The sequence below is a fragment of the Haliotis rufescens genome, unplaced genomic scaffold (genome assembly GCF_023055435.1).
Source record: "Haliotis rufescens isolate VD_foot unplaced genomic scaffold, xgHalRufe1.0.p SCAF_25, whole genome shotgun sequence".
Taxonomy (NCBI): domain Eukaryota; kingdom Metazoa; phylum Mollusca; class Gastropoda; order Lepetellida; family Haliotidae; genus Haliotis; species Haliotis rufescens.
This window is the reverse complement of record NW_025963946.1, coordinates 5,249,847-5,271,043: the sequence shown is the minus strand read 5'-3', so window position 1 is coordinate 5,271,043 and position 21,197 is coordinate 5,249,847. Positions and strand designations below refer to the sequence as shown.

The window sequence follows — 21,197 nt, the reverse complement described above, 5'->3', positions numbered from 1 at the left end:
GTGCGTCGACGATTGACGAGCAGACACCTCCACTGTCACAGGCCACACAGAGGGCCCACTCTGTCACCACGTCATCGCCGGGACCGTCTTCATTGGGCAACACAGCACCAGCATTGGCGCCACCAGCAGTGGGGAAGAGTCCTCTTCTCAGACGAGAGCCAACAACAACAAAGAGAGAGAGAGAGAGAGAGAGAGCGAGAGAGAGAGAGAGAGAGAGAGAGAGAGAGAGAGAGAGAGAGACAGAGAGAGAGAGAGACAGAGAGTCTGGCGACGCCGTGGGGAACGTTATTCGGATGACTGAGAGAAACTCATGGGGTGGTCCGAGCATCATGGTGTGGGTTGATTGGTCTTGCTCAGAGGGTCGGCCCTGTGGTCTTCCAGAACATCGGTCCAGGGAGAAGCAATGGTGTCACAGCAGCTCGGTACATTGATCAAGTCTGACCACACGCCATACCTCATTTGGCACGTCGCCGCAACCACGAGTTTCAGCATCATAACGCCCGTGCCCACACTGCGAGAGCAACAAGAGACTTCGTCCAACAGAATGGCATCAGAACCATGCAGTGGCCTGCCCTCAGTCCAGAAGTAAATCCCATTGAGCACCTGTGGAACGAGATTCAAAGACGGCTGAATGACGTCCGTTGAACTGCATCAGGAGTTCCTCAGAGTGTGGGCTCAAGTGTCTATGGCCTTCATCAGGAACAAGAACCATTTATTAGTTTAGATAGGGCGAAAACTGCCCAAGCTATGGGGTTGATTTCAATTCATTCCATCAATTATAGGAGGATATATGTTTATAGACTGGTTGGAACATAGGCTATTGCCCATTTTAAACAACCTCAGTGTCATAGTCATGGATAACGCCAGTTAACACAACGTCCGGGAACCAGATACAGTCGCGCCAACCATGAGTAGTCTGAAGATGACCATACAGGAATATATGACATTGTCGTCTTCAGAACATCTGAAACGAAAGTTCATGGAGACAATTCGGCTGAATAAGAAACCAGGAAAGTACAAGACATGTCTGCTGGCGGCACAACACGGTCACGTTGTTTTACGCACGCCAGTCAGACATTGTGAGCTCAAACCTGTTGAGCCTATCTTGGCTAACTGTACAGGGTGGCAAGACATAACACAACATTCAAACTAACACATGTCAAAGGGAGAATCAACGCAGTCTTTGCTAGCTATCAGTCTTGTTGAACCAGTTATGCCTTTGGGTGATAGTACAGATTCATCTACGTCATCAGCGGAGATAGATACTACATTAAGAAATCATCCATAGAAAAACAAATACTTCTTGATTCCAAAACTGCAACCTTCCAGTGCTCATCCCTTTACATAGCGTTTAACTATTCCATCATTTATCCAAGCAAATATAATCCAGTATATATCCTTAATTGCTACCCCATCAACGCTCATGTAAATTAAGTACAATAACAGCAATATTTTGAGACCCCTCACCCGCTTGAAGCGCCCGTAAAATCACAAATATCTGACAAGTCGGAGCAACAAATCTTCACGTTGTTCTCAGGCAAGTCACCATTCTCAGAATAGTGAACATTCCATCTCTCAACTATCTGATAAACAATTGACAATTATAAGGCGAATGTCAATCAAAGTTAAAGGAAGTTTCCAACAGGAGGAGAAATTGGCAGTTGAAACCCTTTCTCAGTAAGATGGAGAAGCCCTCCCGGCTTTAAAGGAGAGAGGGAGGATTCACACATAATTGAATACACAGAGAAAGATCAGAAGAGCTGACATTGAACTGAGTGAACGTAAGTTCGAACAGAGAATGATAACTAATCTGGAAGCCTATCAACCTCCATCAACAAGTTTCCCATTGCGGAATTCATCAGTTGTATGTTGTACGTTCAACAACCTGTAAACGTCAGCATGAACAACCTGGAATTACGACATCCGCTCCACAGACAAGTGAGTGAGTGAGTGAGTGAGTGAGTTAGGTTTAACGCCGCTTTGAACAGTATTCCAGTCATATCACGGCGTGTCAGCTTAATGTGGGAAGAAAGCCCGAAGTGATGCAGGTCTCAGACGTTTACCACTTCGTCGAAACCCACGAGCACGTGTATGGTGCTGACAAACCTAGAAACATAATCAGGGCGAACCGGGATTCAAACCCACAATCATAGGTTTCTGGCATGCCCATAGGACGCAACTCTGCACAGCGAATCGCGGCGCCTTAAACGACTGGGCCACCCGTGCCCCCTCCACAGACAAGTGAACCAAGTGTGACCTCTACAATGTCTACACACACGCCTGCGTTTAGTCTGCTCAACCCACACGCATGTTGTTGATTGTCTGCTGGTTTCACACGTTCTTTAACGTACAGATTTCTGGATTTACATATTGTTTCAATTTGAGAATCGAAACCTAAAAATACTGACATATAATTTTATAGAATACAAGACACAAGTTCATTGTTTTTTCCAGTGTGACAAACAAGTTCAGCACCGTTCGGTCAAATCAGTGGATAGTTGTGACAACGATCTCCTACCCAACTCCAGACATCAAGTTCCTGGCAGAGATTCCTGGCTGGAAAGTTGTTGTTGTCGGGGACACCAAGACTCCAAGGGACTGGAGGTAACCATCACTACAATCTAAGAGGGAATATAGGATTCCAGTCTTGCAATAACGTGTTCATACACCTGAGGTTTATACACATATATAATTTCACTGTTACTGTCAGCGATTTATCAATATTACCAACAAGGGTGGACGGATTGTGTGTTATGACTTTCCTATATTTTCACATTTGCATGTTAGCGATTCTCAGTGCTGATTGGACAACTGACGCCACAGTGCTTCATTCTTACATGACATTAAGTCATCTGAACAATAGGCTGCCTTTAGTGAAGTGTCATTTTCTGTCAATATGTAATATATAGACTAACCGTCTCAAAACACGGAATTACGCACACATGTCCCGTGTAAGTGATTGTTGTACGTCCCTCCCCTAAGACCCGGGATTAACATCTTTTATTCACACGTTACAGATAATCCGTAATTCTTCGAAGCTTGTTTTTCAGTCTCTAATTATATATTATTTCACTTAATGTATGCAGCTCAGTGACTGCTGCCCACTTCCTTTTGATCGCAGCGGTCTGGTCTTGAAATATATTGTCATTCATCCAGGATCGGACAATATGTTTGCATGGAACTCACCAAAGCTTTTACTCACTACGAACCTTCAGGCTCGAAGTAGAATTTATGTACAGCATGTGTTTTTTTTCATGAATTAACAGCAATGGGTCATATTGAGCGAGTTCACATACGCTGGGCTTAACTGGCTGTATTTCCCATTTGTCACATTTGTTATTTTATCAGCAAAAATGATATTTTATTGTATTTAACAAGGCTTTAATGATTGATTCCAACAATATATTTCTTGTATATACAAACATGCTTATATTAGAACTAATTCTTCAGTAAACATTCTGTTGTATCAAGGAAGGCCGAGTTGAGTTGATTTCAACTTCGTTATTCTTACTATGCGACGTTTCGATACAGATGCATGGTGAAGTAGACGGGGTCACGGCTCTCACAGTCGTCTTAAGTGTGCAGGACGCATTTCACTGTGCAGGGTTGCGTCCCTTAGGCACGCCAGAGACCTGTGCTTGTTGCTCAAGGTCCTGGTTCGCCCTGATTATGTTCCTCGGTTGTCATCACCATATCCGTGGTCGCGGGTTTCACCAAAGTGGAAGCGTCTGAGACCTACATCAGTACAGCCTTCCCTACCACATTAAGCTGTGATATATCTGCAATATTGTTCAAAGGGGTGTTCAACCAAAGTCCCTCATTCACTGCTGAAGAAGGATAAAAAAACTACATTGGAGAAACTTGACTAAAATTACTGGATAACTGAAGTCATGCTTTAATCTGGCACCATGTCTTTATGAACTATATTTTGATGAAGTTTCGTAGATCGATACATGTTTCAAAAAGCAAGGAATCAGTCACATATTGGTATTTATGTTAACCATTCCTCTTTTCAGGTACCCAAATTGTATTTTTCTGAGCTTAGACGATCAGTATGGACTTGGTTTTGAGACGACCTCTCATCTTCCAGAGCGGAGCTATGCCAGAAAAACAGTTGGATATCTGTTTGCAATAGCCCATGGCGCACAAATCATTTATGAAACTGATGATGACAACCGCCCACTCGATTTACTGAAACAGTTCATTCTTGAGCCAACAATGTGGGGTCTTTTGTATAAAGGAGAAAAGCTCTTCAATCCTTATCGCCATTTTGGACAGCCAACATTGTGGCCAAGAGGTTATCCACTTGGTTCCGTAGGAGAAAATATCACACTGGAGTATGAGCTGAATCACTGGAAAACCCCGTCCATTCAGCAGGGTGTTGTGAATGGTGATCCGGATATGGATGCCATTTTCAGACTGACCCGAAAACAAACCCATTCTCAATTGAATGTGACCTTTGATGACCGAGCTCCACCAGCAATCATTCCAGCTGGGGTGTTCTCACCCTTTAATTCTCAGAATACCCTTTTCCTGTATGATGCACTATGGGCACTACTGATTCCAACTACAACAACGTTCCGAGTGTGTGACATCTGGAGAGGCTACTGGGCTCAGAGACTCCTGTGGGAGATGGGAGGAAATGTAGGATTCTTCCCACCAAATGCTTTCCAGAAGAGGAATTCCCACTCCTACCTCAGTGATGCAAATGACGAAAAGGATCTCTATTTTCAAACAGAACGCCTTGTGACCTTCTTGTCCAAGTGGAGATGTGGAGCAGAGAAGTCATTTTTTGACTGTGTGAAACAACTCTCCAAAGATATGTGTGAGAACAAGTTTTGGAATGAAGGTGACGTGATCCTGACTTCAATGTGGATAAGAGACCTCAATACCATTGGCTATGAGGAACCTAAAAGAGTTCCACTTGGGTCTATACCTGACAAAACCCTTCCGATTTTAAATAAAAGGATTCAACACCAAACCAGGAACACAAGCGAAATGTCCAAAGTTGTTTTCTGGGCAGCAGAGCAAACACCTCCTTTGACATATTCCCCAGAAATTCAAAAGACAGACGTTTTGTCTCGATTAACCAAATCGGCATCTTATTGCAAGAATTACCCATATAATGGTTCAATATTTGACAGTTCAATGACCATCCACACCTTCTCCAACATTCTACTGATTGTTGTCTTTAACTCCCCCTACTACCAGAACCTAGATCTCCTGGAGACTATTTATAGCATTCATTTTCCAAATATCTTATATTGTGGTCCGAGGAAAGACCGTTTTGATGCATACGCAAAGCACCTTACAAAACATGTCTCCTTTGTTGAAGTTGATGTTGGTAAAGGTTGGTTTTCCCAGAACTGTCTGACACAAGCAATGAAAATTAATTATAATGTAGATGGGTATCTCTACATCGGCGATGATACGTTGGTCAATGTTTGGAATCTGCATAACCTTCCATTTGATAAACTTTGGCTCGTTGATGCAACAGTACTGCAACAGTCCAAGAAGACGAAGTGGCATTGGTTCAACATGCCAAGTGTAGGCCTGAAAATGTATCAAGCTGCCCTGAACGCATCGAAAGTCTTAGACAAACGTCGGTTTGACAGTTTTCTTCAGATGTTAGCAAGGAATACTAAAAAGGTTGATGGAGTCTTGTGCGCACCTTCGGACATTGCATATGTTCCAAGAAAAATTAAAAATGACGTGATATATTTCATGGAACATTTTTCCAAATTCAACCTGTTTGTTGAGATCACAATTCCTACTGTTTTTGCTGGAATTGAAAAGTGGGAAAATGTCCATAAGATGCCAGGAATGTATTTATGGTATGATGGGAAAAGAAGTCATGTCGAAAAATATTTCAACAAGAATGATATATTCCTCCATCCAATTAAACTATCAACTGTACTGAAGAAAGGTAACACAAGACAGTTTTTTTGTGGGACGTATCTACCTTTGACAATGAGAATGTCTCAAAAGGAATGAACAATACATTGCATCCATACCCTTGTAAGGACAATGCCCAAACCTGGTGATATCTACCATGTGATTTACAATATGAGCATACACATACCCGCCCGGACATTGACTGCTGGTGTGAGTGATCAACAAACTGTGAAATAAATGTAATGGAATCTTAAAATATCATCTTGCGGTCTGGCCATACCAATGGAACGTGTGTTACAGACTTAAAGCTGAATGTGTTCGCTGCCAGGCCTAGCATACACCGTCTTTGGTGCATGACACCTTGACTTCATGTTGGATATATGATGAAGCCATGTTACATTTAAACTCGTGATATTCCCCAACAATTATGATGGGTAGGATATGTAATTTTAATTGAAGATACTCAAAGACAGATAAGTGGTTATAAAAGCTCAAAACTGTAAATCAACACTGTTTCTACACACATGGGTATGGTTTAAAAACAATATTACAAGGCAGTAGTTCAGTCAGCAATTCTACAAGCTATTCTACAATCAGTTCACGATTTCACTGTCAAAAGCAAAAGATTTGAGTAGCTTAATTTTATGCAAACAGTAATGGAAAACTGCAATATTTTTTTTCACAGACACGGGGGGCACGGGTGGCCCAGTCGTCTAAGGAGTTGCGTCCCTTGGGCGCGCCAGAAACCTATGATTGTGGGTTCGAATCCCGGTTCGCCCCGATTATGTTTCTAGGTTTGTCAGCACCATACCCGTGCTCGTGGGTTTCACCGAAGTGGTAAACGTCTGAGACCTGCATCACTTCGGGCTTTCCTTCCACATTAAGCTGACACGCCGTGATATGACAGGAATACTGTTAAATGCGGCGTTAAGCCCAACTCACTCACTCACACACTCACTATTTCACAGACACAACTTGCTTCGATGTATTGGCTTCATGTATTTCATGTATGCATTTTGTATGTTTATGTTTGCACTGTCTTATATAGAACCAGCTGTTAATAAGTTATTACCCGGAGAGCTATTTACATAAGCAAGGTTTGCTTGCTTACCGATCCAGATTTTAAAATAAATAAATATATGTTTAAACCATACCTTAAACACAACATGAAACGATAAACTAACTCAATCCAATACCAAGCACTTAGGATAATCACTCGCACACAACAGGGCACCTCGCTAACCTCACTGCAGGCCCTAACAGGCGAAATCCACCTGGATTTACGCTGTGAACAGTTAACAATAAATTTCTTGGCCTCAACCCAACAAACTACCCTTATCCAACAAATCCTTAAAAATAATATAAACCTAAAACGCCAAACATTAGCACGGAAAGCCCCATAACTAACACCAATTTCTCAACGCACACTCAACTACTTAAACATACACAACCTAAACGATTTAAGGCTAAACACAAAACCAAACAACATACATATACTCACACACAAACTACAAATCTGCAGTATAGACACTTCACTCTCCCCCAAAATAAATAAAGAAACAGACCACAATACCGCTCAAACCATCACTCCTTCATACATACACGAATAATGGCCGCATTGGTGTCACATCTATACAGACGGGTCGTCCAACCCAGGCTCGAAACACACAGGATTCGGCATCCATATATACCAACCCACAAAAGAAACAAAATGCTATAGGCTCCTAAAATAATCAATCAATTTTCACGGCCAATTTAAAGGGGATGGCTACAGCTCTACATAACCCCCAAATTCAAAAAAATTCCAAAAACCTAATCCTTACTCACTAAGTGGACACCAAGCTATTGAAAACAAAAACACAAGAAATCAACCTAAACTAATTCAACAGATACCCAAAAGCTCCAACAAATTCCGCAATCTTGGTAAAGAAATAGATTTCGTATGGATCCGTGCCCACGTCGGAGCGATTGGTAGCGAACACGCCGACAAAGCAGCCAAAGCATTTATACAATTAGGAGAAATAAACATCAACATACCAATATCTAAAAACGAGATTAAAAGTATCACTAAGAGTAAAATCTTCCAAACGTGGTAAAGCTAATATCAGAAATCAAACTGACAACTAAAACAGCAGCTCTAGAAGCCACTGGGCAGTTATCTAATTACAGACAGGACACACTAAACTAAACTCTCGTCTACACACAATCTGATTTAACTTCTTGTGTAAACATAGTGAAGAGTACCACTTTTAGCCACTCGTTTAGCCTTTGTCTTAAATGATATACGAAACGATCTGGTACTATTATATGTGTCTGTCTCCAAATGAATACTCGCAAGATTGGTGTACCTTTAAACATCCGAGGCCCAGTTGTTTTTACCTCTACTATAGTAAAGAATCATCATGTTATAGCATTTCTTTGGGAATCTGGTATGTGGCACTTTAAGCAATTTTATCCAATATTTTATTACTTTTATGTCACTAAATATATACATTGGGTATCTCCCACATTCCCCATAAACTGGAGTGTTGTATTTACTCCTAAAAATCTTTTACACGCAAATAAATGTACCTTCTCTTTTGTATCATAGTTTTCTAGAGCCCATACTTCAGACCCATAGAGTAGAATAGGAATGATCTTAGTGTCGAACATCTTGATAAAAGTTTCATAGCTAATATTTTCAAGGAGTTTTAGGTTTTGTAAAATGCCAATTAAAATCACGGCCAATTTGGCTTGCAGTGCGGCTTTGTTGCAATGCAGTGACCAAGTTAGTCGATTTGTAAAATGTACCCCAAATATTTGTAACTTCTTACACCCTCAAGTTTTTTACCTTTATATAACCATTTTTCGCGTTTTGAAAATTTCCCGGATTTTCCTCCATTTGTGAAAACTATAACCTTTGTCTTATCGACATTGACCTTCAATTTCCATTTGTAACAAGTTCATTTATTAACTTTTGAAGTCTAGGTACTGTGCCGGAGAACATAACTATATCATCATGATCAGCAAAATGGAGTAGAACAAGTTTAATAGTTTCCGGATGTAGTTGGATGCCCTCGGTACAATTTTCAGATATTTGTATCGAAAGTTCATTTATGAAAAGGGGCGGTCGGGTAGCCCAGTGGTTAAAGCGTTCGCTCGTCACGCCGAAGACCCGGGTTCGATTCCCGACATGGGTGTCCCCCGCCGTGATATTGCTGGAATATTGCTAAAAGCGGCGTACAACCATACTCACTCACTCACTCATTTATGAAAAACGAAAACAGAAATGGACTTAGAATACATCCTTGTCTAACCCCAATATTACAATAGAAGAATCAGATAATGTGTTCTTGTTTGGAACATAAACCTTCACATTATGATATATGCAACATAGTAATTTATCAATTTAGTACTGATAGCCTGAGATTTGCAAAGGGACCACAACATGTTTCTGTTTATTGAGTTAAACGCTTTAGCAAATTCAACAAATATAGCATACATTTTGGTCTCCTTTTCGTGCTAAATATCTCTGTACAAGTGTCTGCAATATGAATACATTATCAAGTGTAGAGTATCCATGCCTGAAACCGGCTTGTCCTTCATCTATCTTATTAAAAGAATCGGTCCAAAATACAAAACGTTTGCGTATGAAACTGGTAAAAACCTTACTGAAAACACTCAAAAGAGTCATACATTTATAGTTGTTGGTGACATTAGTTGATCCCTGTTTGTGCAAAGGAATTACGAGGTCCAAAGCTCACTGTTCTGGAAAATAAGTCTTTTCAGGCATAACGTTAAAAAGGATTTCAAGGTAGGGGAGGAGAATTTCGGACGAATGTTTAAAAAATTCAGGAATCAAGTGATCTTCCCCAGCTGCTTTATATATTTTTCCGTTTGCAATGCTTTCTGAAATTTCTTTTCTTGTTATAGGCCAATCAAGACTATTTGAAGTTATCTGACAAAAAGAGTTATCAAATGCATTCGATTCGTCGATACCAAAACATCTATAACGCCGCAGTAGGCAATATTCCAGCTTTATGACGGCGGCCTGTAAATAATCGAGTCTGGACCAGACAATCCAGTGATTGATATCATGAGCATCGATCCACGCAACTGGGATAAGAGGACATGCATCATGCCTGATCCCGTTATTTGCCTCTTACGACAACCATGGAGGTACTACTCAGTGAGCGTAGGAGGTGAGGTGAGGTGAAATTTGGTTTAACGTCGCGTCCGAGATTATTGCACTTATTTAGCGACATGCATGCACGTGTGTGTGTGGCTGCTTGTACTAGTCCGGACTGATGCCGATTTATAGTGCTAGCTCACTGAGATACCATGCCGCAGTTTAACATGAATACCTTTCTTCGGTTCCTCGTATAAATGTTTTTTCCTACCTCATAAAAATCTGGTTTTGCGTTTCTATTTTTGGTGAGTACATTATGTATCCATGTTCCATTCAAAATACATAACCCAGATTAAATTCTTCACTATAAAATGAAAAACATCTTGAGTGATTTGTTATTTTGTACTTGTCAAATATTCACACGCCTTTGTGTGCAACAATTGACATTCATGCACAAATGTCACTGTGTCTGAAGCACATGCAGCACATGTGGTGTCTCCTTGGCCAAGTTACTTTTTCGAATTGTGCCTCTGTTCATCAAGCCATGAATTGGTACCCGTTAGGATGTGATGGCTATGTGGTTAGCCTTCTAGCGCCTGACAGGCAGCTTGGGTTGTATACTCCCCAGGGAGCTGATAATGATTGTTGATTGCACACGGATCCCTCGACCAGGGTAATGAATGTCCAAGACCTTAGAGAATGCTTATGCATGGAGTACAGCTCTATATAAATGGACTATTTGTATTATCATTCTTATTATATTATTATTAGTAGTAGTAGTATATACAAGTAACTGGTAACCTCAAATGCCTCCTTAACTTAACCCCATCATATATACCTGATTCAGGAAATGCAAGCTCAGAATTTACTACTAACAGATCGAAACGATAAAACTGATATGACTGCTCAGACATACTTGCAACAGTAAAATCTAGATACCTTACAGTCAGCGAGTGAGTTAAAATGTAACATCGCATTGGCATTATTCCAGCCATATAGCGAGGAGACAAGTTAATATATTCAAAATTTAGTCTTTTATGTAAAGTAATATTCAAAAACTAATGAAACACATTTGAGCATAGCAATATCATGTAAACAGTTTAAAACACGGGCTGTAGGCCACCAGTAACCAAAGCTAGGTCACCTCGCTGGGGTCATGGGGAGTTGATCTCATTGTGAAATGGTGCCTTTGATGATTTGGATTTTGGTTTGCTTTATTTTATTTTTATTTTTTTCATGACGACCCGTTGGACTTCCTCTGCAAATGTGGGCAATTCTCGTTTCCGGAACAAAACTCCAAATCCTTTGAATACCAAATTTTCTAGCCACTATTGCGGCACTAACGCGGAATTATCGCGCCACCTTTGAGCAATTAACGCGAAACTATTGCACTACTTTCGAAACACTTTCGCGCTATTTTCGCGATAACATTTTACAAGATCGCGGTACTTTCGCGACACTTTCACGGCACTATCGCGCCACCTTCACGCCACTTTCACGCCACTATCGCGCCACTTTCGAGACGGAATAGTCACGCTATCTTGTGACATTTGTGCTAAATGTACGGTACAATATATTGTATTACTTTTTTCCTTGACTGATTGAGTTATATTTTCCATGGCATTCTTGTCTGCACATTATTTAAGATCGTGGTGTAAAGCTTCTTTTCCTTTTACAAATACCGATATCTATACTTTATTTAGACTGCAAATGTAAGGTGATCTTGTGGTCATGACTCCAATCACAAATACTCGTACACACATTAGCTGATGTGATTTTCACGGCACCAAATAAGTTAGAACAGAATCAAACACAATCATGTGTCGGCCAAAATGACCGTCAGGAAACCTCATAACCAATTAATGTTTTGTGCATGTCTAGTATCCCATAATGTTTCGTGATAAGTTTCATTCTGAATATAATGTGAAATAGTCTGGACAAAATCGTTTGGTTATTGAAGAAGTCCTTCACAAATATTACGTCGTTAGGTATGTGTGGACATTTATTAACATTTATTAACATTGTAAAAGAATATGCTTTTTATTGGAAACAAAATAAACAAAACCATTTCAATAATTTACTTCTTTTCCATTCCATTCCGACTACATCATAAGCATGTGTTAATGAATCATACTCATGAATCAGGTTAGAGCGTATCCACCACAAACCCATGCAAATGCATGTCAGGTATTTGGAAGACATAGATGTACAGTTACCACATTGAAATAACACAACATTATACGAAGCTTCTGAAATAAACTTAGGGAAGAGCTGGTTTCGTGTTTTAGAGGAAGACACTAGAATATACATGTATGTATTTACATAAGCTTACCAGGCTGAAAATAACTAGATTTGATTGATTAATTTTAATCAGTTAGACGTACTTTTCTTAGAATTGATGAGTAGATGTAAATCTTCGCGTCACGGGTGGCCCAGGCGCTGCGATTCGCTGTGCATAGTTGCGTCCCTTGGGCTCGCCAGAAACCTATAATTGTGGGTTCGTAACCAATTAAGTTTCTAGGTTTGTCAGCACCATACCCGTGCTCGTGGGGTTCGCCGAAATGGTAAACGTCTTAGACCTGCATCATTTCGGGCTTTCCTCACACATTAAGCTGACACGCCGTGATATAACTGGAATACCGTTAAATGGGCAATTACCTAAAGCAATTCCCCGAGAGTTGTTGCCTTTGTTATTTTTTTGTTTTTCCCCGTGAGCATGGTGAGTACCCGGATGATATAGCAGAGATCTAGACTAGGTCGCGACCTGTGCTGCGCCATTCATAAGCGCAGTTGTCACTTTTATTGACAGTATAAGGGCGTATGGTCACATTTATCAACAAATTGAAATACAGTTTTGGAAATAATAAGGAAATGCAGGTATCTTTGTGGGTAGCATCATTAATGGTGACGGTGTTTTGATAAGTCACTTGCTTGGTGATTGTGTGATTTTCGTTTACACTATTTTGACTTGTAACACAAAGAAAAGTTTTCACCTGCCCATTGCTTATTTTATGGTGTTTATATTTGTACAGTCAAAATGTGCAAAAGTTTCACTTAGGAAATTTATTAAACGCCTAAATATTCAGTTATTTCACAAAAATATGCCCATCTGTATTATTATGATGACGAATTCCAAACATGTTTATGTTTAATATCATCACCAAATGACTGAAAATGTAAGGATATTGAAAGTACATTTCTATATTGTTTGGATTCTAATCCCAACATAATTAATCTCGATCTATTGTGATGTTTTAAGTCCTTTTGACCGTCTTAGTCATTTAGTCAATCTGTTAAATAAATGAATCGCCTGAAATATTTTGACATTCTATAGATTGCCTGAGTGAATCATATTTTACACATTGACTATAACATATACACGCATACGAAGGAAAAGACTTGTGAAAACAACGTCTATCGCACATTGAAGAACTTCCCAACCAAGACGCAGAGGAACAAGAATGATTCTGTTCAATGATACAGCAAATGAATGAAACAAAATGCAAATATCATAATTACAACCTACCAAAGTTATATGTATATTTTTAGTGAGCTGCCTTGTTCGAGGAATGCAACCGTAAATATTCACATAAAGGAACAATATTCCACACATCTGCAGCTGTACAAACTTATTGGATGTCACGTGTCTCTGTAACAATCAAATATTTCAAAATATTTTTATCGTTTCGGGATATTACAACCCGCGTTTGGTTTCTCAACTGATCACTTAGTTTGTTTCAGTTGTTTCACATAGGTGTCAAGTCTCAAAGGTCAGCTGAGAAAGCCCACGTGACAACTGGTTTCATAATGTCCACGGTTCTTTAAAAAAATCCATTGAGTTAGATAACAATAAGCAATCAATCAACGTTATATCGGCTTTGAACAAAGTATATTGTTTTCACATCGGCACTTCACGCCCAGATATTTGGGTATTCCGTCTGCTTTAGTAAACATACACATGTAAACGCTTACTTTTGACAAATCCACTGTGCAAAATAACAGTGATTATTCAATCAACGTAATTTCTTCTAATCCTTTGATGGCGATGAATGATGGTGATCACTCCTCTTGCTGGGCTGAAACGTGCATCTTATATAACATACATTTCACCTCACTTCAAACCGGGATTCGGTTTAAACCTGGATTTGAATTGAATAAATACCCCAGACACACAAAATGCCTAATGGGAACCTTTATCATGTAATATGAGTGGTGCCTCCAGTAATTATACCTGTAATAAATTAACTGAACATCAATTGAATGACGACAAATACACACGTGTAAGGTTATACCAGAAAACATGGATGACAACAAGGGAGTAGTTTACCCACGCAATCCGAAATCCGAAAATGCTTTCACTGCAGGGATGCTTTTCTTATTATAAACATTAACCACCAGGGGTATTTCCAAATAAGGACATCCGATGAGCTTCTGTCGTTCTTTTTGTCTGTTTATTTAGCCTGAAATTTTTTGTTAACATGCGCCCTTTGTCCAAATTTGTATAGATCACAGTTAACCAATCAGTGTTGAAAAATGCGTAAAACAAATATTGCCTCCAAGTTGATTTAACTGTCCTTGCAGACGGTAGCCCAGTCTCTTGTCACGCTCAGTTGCGTTAGCGAGCAAAATCGCCTCACGGCAGCTAGTGTCCCAAAGCGGCCAATGTCAGACAGTCGAGAAGAAGCTAGAGATTAGCGACTTTAAACCCAACACACTCACTGATTCGTTCTGATAAGTAGGGCCCCTTCTAACTATTCAGGGGGCACGGGTGGCCCAGTCGTCTAAGGCGCCGCGATTCGCTGTGCAGAGTTGCGTCCCTTGGTCACGCCAGAAACCTATGGTTGTGGGTTCACCCCGATTATGTTTCTAGGTTTGTCAGCACCATACCCGTGCTCGTGGGTTTCACCGAAGTGGTAAACGTCTGAGACCTGCATCACTTCAGGCTTTCCTCCCACATTAAGCTGACACGCCGTGATATAACTGGAATACTGTTAAAAGCGGCGTTAAACCCAACTAACTCACTCACTCACTCACTCACTCTAACTATTCACTTTTTATACCTGTTGTCAGTGTTAGAAATAGTTAAATGTTCTAAAACAGATAATTAAATAGTTGGTTCACATACGCATCGACCCGTTGGAAGCGGACATTTCGCAATTTCATAAATCAATTTCTGAAGTGGTCTAACGGGTTCATTTTGTGACACGTCTTGGCAGCAAAAGTGTCAGTTTAATGTAGGTATATAATGTACGGGCTTTGCCTTTAATATATGCAATATTATTATTAAAGCAATACACAGACTTCTTTCTTTAGATACGCATGTATGTGTTTAAAAGAACAACCTTGAAAGGGGCCTGGGAAAAATATAATTTGGGATGATAGGTGGCAAGACGATTGTGTTGTATTATTTTCCACTTACATGGAATTAACATTTTACGAACGTCCGATACCATCACTATTTGATAGTGAATTATAAACACATGCTCACGATACAGTCGGAATGCTTTTAGCAGAGATTTTCTTTTGAATATGGAAAGGATTGGGTCGCTTTTATTATGAAACTGTAGCATATTAAATATTTCACTAACATTGTTGGCGGGTGTTAGTGCAGTCAGTATAGACGCTTGAATTTCGAAATATACCATTTGAAGTTTGAATCCATGTGTCGGCGAAACATTTATAGCTTATAGCTTATAACAAGCCAACTGGACATATCTGATAACACACTCGCAAGTAATCAGAACCTCTCTTACTTTCTTACACATATGTTCGAGCTCAAATTAATGAATTGAATTGTTTACAAATATCAAACGATGCATGGAACCCATGACGCCAATATCTTCTCTATCCAGGGAATATTTACCAGAAACAGTGTCAAAAGAAAACCAAATCACTCAATTGCGAAAGGCGTTTTTGTAAAACGATAGCAAATGAAGCGTGTTGATTGGTAAAACAATAGAGGATTATAGGGGCCTTCTCACAGGCAATTGGCGGCAGAGGTTTCAGCTCCACAGGATCCCAATCAACTAATCAGGTCGAAGGCTGGCGTTCTAATAAAAGTAAGCGGGGTCCGACCATCCATTAACATCTATCACTCAACACTAAAACCAATTAAAGATACAGATCTAGACATCCTTTACAAATTAGGAAATAAATCAACCATCTTCCTAGAAGACTTCAATGCCCATCATCCTACCTGGGGCATTGCAGATAAACTAGACAACCATGGAAAACTAATATCTGAGTGGATCGAAAAAAATGACCTAATACTATTAAACAATAACCAACAAACCAGATACGACAAAATCCACCACACCATGTCGGCTATCGACTTAACAATATGTACGCCAGACTTAGCACAAAGTCTGATGTGGGACGTCCACCCAGTACCTCTAGGCAGCGACCACTTCCCCATAAATATAACCCTAGGAAATCTATAAATACCAAATCAACCCCAAAACAGGAACGTAAATTTCAGTACAAAAACGCCAACTGGGACAAATTCCAAGAATTATGCAACCTAGCTAATCTAAACGATTTAGAAACAAAAGACCCCGAAACATTCTGTCAAAACCTAACTAACTTCATAATCAACGCAGCCAAATCCGCAATCCCCTTCAAATCATCCAACCCAGGAAAATCCACTGTCCCTTAGTGGCATGAGGAAATAGAGCTAACTAGACTAAAACGCAAATCAGCTTTCAACAGAACCCTCTCATCTCAAAACAGCCCATGAACTTAACCACCAAGTCCAAAACCTAGTTAAAACTGCTAAAACCAAAAACTGGAAAAAAATATGCGAGGAGCTAAACCACCACACCGACGCTAGGAGGGTGTTAAGCAAAATTCACGCCATCAGAGGCATCAAACGGCATAAAGCCCCAATATAAACAATTCAACTAACCCCATCCAGGAAATAACCACAATGGTGTCGCGCATGCGCGTACGGTAGTGCCCTAACAGAGGCCTCTGGCGTCAATTTGGACACATTCAAACAGTTGTATTTCCCTAACGACCACTTATAGGTGTGTCGGATTTGGTATCAAACGTCTCAGAATTTCAAGAGCGTTATAACGAGCCATCATGCACTAAAATCGCTTAATATTTACGAAAGATGTGTTTTTCACCTCTCAAGCAAAAGGACTTCCAAGTCAGCAAACGAAAAAGAGATTGTTCTACCTCGTGTGTTTGAGAAAGGCGCCAATTTTAGTTTTTGGAGTAAATGTGCAGGTCTTTTGAAACATTCTGCAGTGACCAAATCTTTTGAAATCTTTTGGAAACATTGAAAGGGAAACATTGGCTATCCAACTGGGTTAAAATAACCACAATGGTGTCGCGCATGCGCGTGCGGTAGTACCCTAACAGAGGCCTCTGACGTCAATATGGACACCTTCAAACAGTTGTATTTCCCTAACGACCACTTATAGGTGTGTCGGATTTGGTATCAAACGTCTCAGATCTTCAAGAGCTTTCCAACGAGCCACAATGCACTAATATCGCTTAATATTTACGAAAAATGTGTGTTTCACCTCTCAAGCAAAAGGACTTCCAAGTCAGCAAACGAAAAAGAGATTGTTCTACCTCGTGTGTTTGAGTAACGCGCCAATTTTCGTTTTTGGAGTAAACGCGCAGGTCTTTGGAAACACTTTGCAATGACCACATCTTATACAATCATTTGGAAACATTGAAAGGGATACATTGGCTATCCAACTGTGTTAAAATAACCACAATGGTGTCGCGCATGCGCGTGCGCGTGCGGTAGTAAACCACAACAGAAGACAAACCACTCCCACAAGAAAACAAACAGCGCACAGAGACCATAGCAATCACAGCAAACAATAACAAATCCCAAAGTAATTAAATAAGATTGACAAATATAAATTGCACGATCTAACCCTAGTTGCGGCGCAAACAAAACGCTCAAAACACGCCATAAACGCAGGCGGGCTCAGGACAACGGGGAACTCCAGACATCAAAAACACCACCAACGCTCTGCAACGTCCCGACCCTGCCGCGCGACCTCCCAAAAATCCATGGAAACATAAAAAAAAAAATCAAAATCGAGCTAACCCTAGCTAAGCCCCTAACATTCTAGGGTTAGCCCTAACCATACCCGTTAGCTCCATTTTCGACTCTAACCCTAGATAAGACAAGTTTAGGTCAAAAAGGCGCGCTCACGACAACGGGGAACTGCAGACATCAAAAACACCACCAACGCTCTGCAACGTCCTGACCCTGCCGCGCGACCTCCAAAAATCCATGGAAACATAAAAAAAAAAATCAAAATCGAGCTAACCCTAGCTCACCCCCTAACCCTCTAGGTTTAGCCCTAACCATACCCGTTAGCTCCATTTTCAACTCTAACCCTAGATAAGACAAGTTTAGGTCAAAATGACCCCAAACGAGCCAAACTAGGGTGAAAAAACGTCTTTTTTAACCTCCAACCTCCAAACGCACACTCCTAGGGGCAACAAAGGCCATATCTACCTCTTTCCAAACTTCCTAATTACGAAATATTTTTACATATAGAGAAGTGCCTTAAAATGACACAAAAGAGTTCCAAAAAAACCCCAACCACAACAGAAGACAAACCAGTCACACAACAAAACAAACAGAGCACAAACACCATAGCAATCACAGCAAACAATAACAAATCCCAAAATAATCAAATAAGATTGACAAATATAAATTGCACTATATAACCCTAGTTGCGGCACAAACAAAACGCTCAAAAAACGCCATAAAAGCAGGCGCGCTTACGACAACGGGAAACTGCAGACATCAAAAACACCACCAACGCTCTGCAACGTCCCGACCCTGCCGCGCGACCTCCAAAAATCCATAGAAACATCAAAAAAAAAATCAAAATCGAGCTAACCCTAGCTAACCCCCTAACCCTCTAGGGTTAGCCCTTACCATCCCGTTTGCTCCATTTTCGACTCTAACCCTAGATAAGACAAGTTTAGGTCAAAAAGGCGCGCTCACGACAGCGGGGAACTGCAGACATCAAAAACACCACCAACGCTCAGCATCGTCCTGACCCTGCCGCGCGACCTCCAAAAATCCATGGAAACATCCCAAAAAAATCAAAATCGAGCTAACCCTAGCTAACCCCCTAACCCTCTAGGTTTAGCCCTAACCATACCCGTTAGCTCCATTTTCGACTCGAACCCTAGATAAGACCAGTTTAGGTCAAAATGACACCAAACGAGCCAAACCAGGATGAAAAAACGTATTTTTAAACCTCCAACCTCCAAACGCACTCTCCTAGGGGCAACAAAGGCCATATCTACCTCTTTCCAAAACACCTTATTACGAAATAATTTCACATATGGAAAAGTGCCTTAAAATGACACAAAAGAGTTCCAAACAAAACCAACCACAACAGAAGACAAACCACACCCACAACAAAAGAAACAGCGCACAAAGACCATAACAATCACAGCAAACAATAACAAATCCCAACATAATTAAATAAGATTGACAAAAATAAATTGCACTATCTAACCCTAGTTGCGGCACAAACAAAACGCTCAAAAAACGCCATAAACGCAGGCGCGCTCACGACAACGGGGACCTCCAGACATCAAAAACACCACCAACGCTCTGCAACGTCCCGACCCTGCCGCGCGACCTCCAAAAATCGATGGAAACATTCCAAAAAAAGCAAAATCGAGCTAACCCTAGCTAACCCCCTAACATTCTAGGGGTAGCCCTAACCATACCCGTTAGCTCCATTTTCGACTCTAACCCTAGATAAGACTAGTTTAGGTCAAAATGACCCCAAACGATCCAAACTAGGGTGAAAAAACGTTTTTTTTAACCTCCAACCTCCAAACGCACACTCCTAGGGGCAACACCCCAGCAAACAATTCTACGTTGTGACAACGTTGTGACAACGTTGACTTTTCGTTGCTATAACGTTGTGATGTTACGTTGTCACAACGTAAATCTGTAGACTCCCAGATTGGTTGCTACAACGTTGTGCGTAAACCAAAATACAACCAAATCAAGACGTTGTCACAACGTCCATTTTTTACGTTGCTACAACGTAGGTATCGCATACATATGGCGACACTACAGCCATTGCAGCACGTTGTTGCAATGTCCATGTAGATTAACGCCTGTTTTATTCCTCAATACCTCCCAGGCAGCCTGAAAAGTTTGTACCCATCTAGTTAAGACGTCAGGTACCAAGAAATACATTCTGCAAACTGAATTCACTTTAGCCCTATCCATGAAACAGCAAGTCAATGAAATGCACTCTCTTTTGGCAGAGTTTGAAATACGGCCAAGATAAAAATCTAAATGTTTTAAATTACATGTACAATTTGGTAATATAATATTTATTTTCCTAAACAATTTTCAAGGCTATGTGCAAATTGTTCAGAAATGTTTCAACACAATTAAAAGATATTTGATTTTCCCACGAATTTGCAAATTAAAAACCATTAAACAATAAGCCCTGCACAAATTGAAACATTTAAATTTTCTTGGCCTTACCTCATACATTCAGCATTGAGAGCAACACTGTGACAAACAGAATAGTCTATGCATCTGATGTCCTAAGATCCATTTCCCAGTAAACGAAATGACAATAGAATTCTGGTTGAGGTGACCTTTATTTATTTGTTAAATGACAAGTCAGAAGTTGGGCTGAGTTGCTGAGGAGCCTTTTCAGTCCTCAAATGAAAAGTCACAGGGATGATCTTCAACTGTATCCTCAGTCTCTCCTTATGCCTTCGTAACTGAATAAAAAATGACACAAATGTTATAAAATGGCAAGGCAAGGGACATATTTCTGACAAAACAAAATAATGGTTGCATTCCCCAAAATAATGTTTTGATGTCTGATGTCAGTATTTAAACTGTTAAAAACTGCTGAAAGTGCGAAGGCGCTGACAGTAATACCATGATGCTCTTGGATCATACATAAGCAGAAAAGCTTTAAGCACTTTATACCCCCGCCCTTTTAGGTTGTTGGTATAATTAAATAAGAATCATCTAAATTTTAATTCTTGAAGATGTTTGTATATATTATTGCATCAGACATACCTTTCTGTCAGTGATGTACTTTAAACAAATATGCTCCCACAATACTGTTTTCTCCACCTGAAAGAAAAACAGAAACCACAAAGTATCACATTCTTTAATAAACCATTACTGTATAGATAAATCCCATTTACTTAGACT

At 40.3% G+C, this 21,197-nt stretch overlaps 1 protein-coding gene across 1 annotated transcript; it reads left to right on the top strand.

Annotated features, from left to right (window-relative positions):
* Window positions 1-631: 631 nt before the first annotated feature.
* On the top strand, window positions 632-6,252 carry LOC124124807 (probable glycosyltransferase STELLO1). Its single transcript, XM_046488087.1, has 4 exons — window positions 632-669; window positions 2,455-2,604; window positions 4,017-4,849; window positions 6,224-6,252. Exons 1-4 carry the CDS (start codon window positions 632-634, stop codon window positions 6,250-6,252), a joined length of 1,050 nt encoding a protein of 349 aa, XP_046344043.1.
* Window positions 6,253-21,197: the final 14,945 nt, after the last annotated feature.

Coding starts and splice junctions, on each gene's coding strand:
- LOC124124807 (XM_046488087.1), top strand. CDS start 632: ATGACGTCCGTTGAACTGCATCAGGAGTTCCTCAGAGT. Junction 670..2,454: donor CATCAGGAGTTCCTCAGAGT/GTGGGCTCAAGT, acceptor TGTTTTTTCCAG/TGTGACAAACAAGTTCAGCA. Junction 4,850..6,223: donor GAACAAGTTTTGGAATGAAG/GTGACGTGATCC, acceptor GTTCGCTGCCAG/GCCTAGCATACACCGTCTTT.